A 383-nucleotide genomic window follows, 5' to 3' on the forward strand; every position below is an offset into this window, starting at 1 on the left:
TTGCGAGGCCCCGTGGGGCGGGCAAGTCGGGGCTCCGGCAGGGCGGGTAACGTGCGGCAGTCAGGGGCAACGGGAAATGGGGCTTCGGTTTGGCCCGGGTGGAAACGAGGGCGGGGCGGGGCGTCCACGCGGCGGGCCCCGGCCTCCCTCCCTCCCCCCGCCGCCCCTGCCCGGCCCCGAGGGCTGTCGGTGACTCCTCGGTACCTCGGGGCCGGCGCCGCTCTGTCGTCCCGGGCACCTCGGGCTCACGCTCGGGCCCCGCGATCGGTCCCCGCCGCGGAGCTGGGCGGTGGGGTGACGTGTGGACCGGGGGCGGCCTGCCTGGCCAGTCCGGGCAGTGCGCAGGCGCAGAGGCTAGTTACCGCCGCTCGCGCAGGCGCAGA

The 383-nt window shown here is 77.5% G+C and overlaps 1 protein-coding gene across 1 annotated transcript in view; it reads left to right on the forward strand.

The window, feature by feature from the left end:
* Nucleotide 1: 1 nt before the first annotated feature.
* Nucleotides 2–383, forward strand: part of LOC105982284 (chromosome unknown open reading frame, human C15orf40) — a gene marked incomplete at its 5' end in the record, with an annotated part of 4,135 nt that continues 3,753 nt past the window's right edge. Inside the window, one exon of the mRNA XM_013011854.1 lies at nucleotides 2–46. Coding sequence (XP_012867308.1) covers nucleotides 2–46 — 45 coding nt within the window. The remainder of the gene's footprint in view (nucleotides 47–383) is intronic.

The sequence above is a fragment of the Dipodomys ordii genome, unplaced genomic scaffold (genome assembly GCF_000151885.1).
Source record: "Dipodomys ordii isolate 6190 unplaced genomic scaffold, Dord_2.0 Scaffold15, whole genome shotgun sequence".
Lineage (NCBI taxonomy): Eukaryota > Metazoa > Chordata > Mammalia > Rodentia > Heteromyidae > Dipodomys > Dipodomys ordii.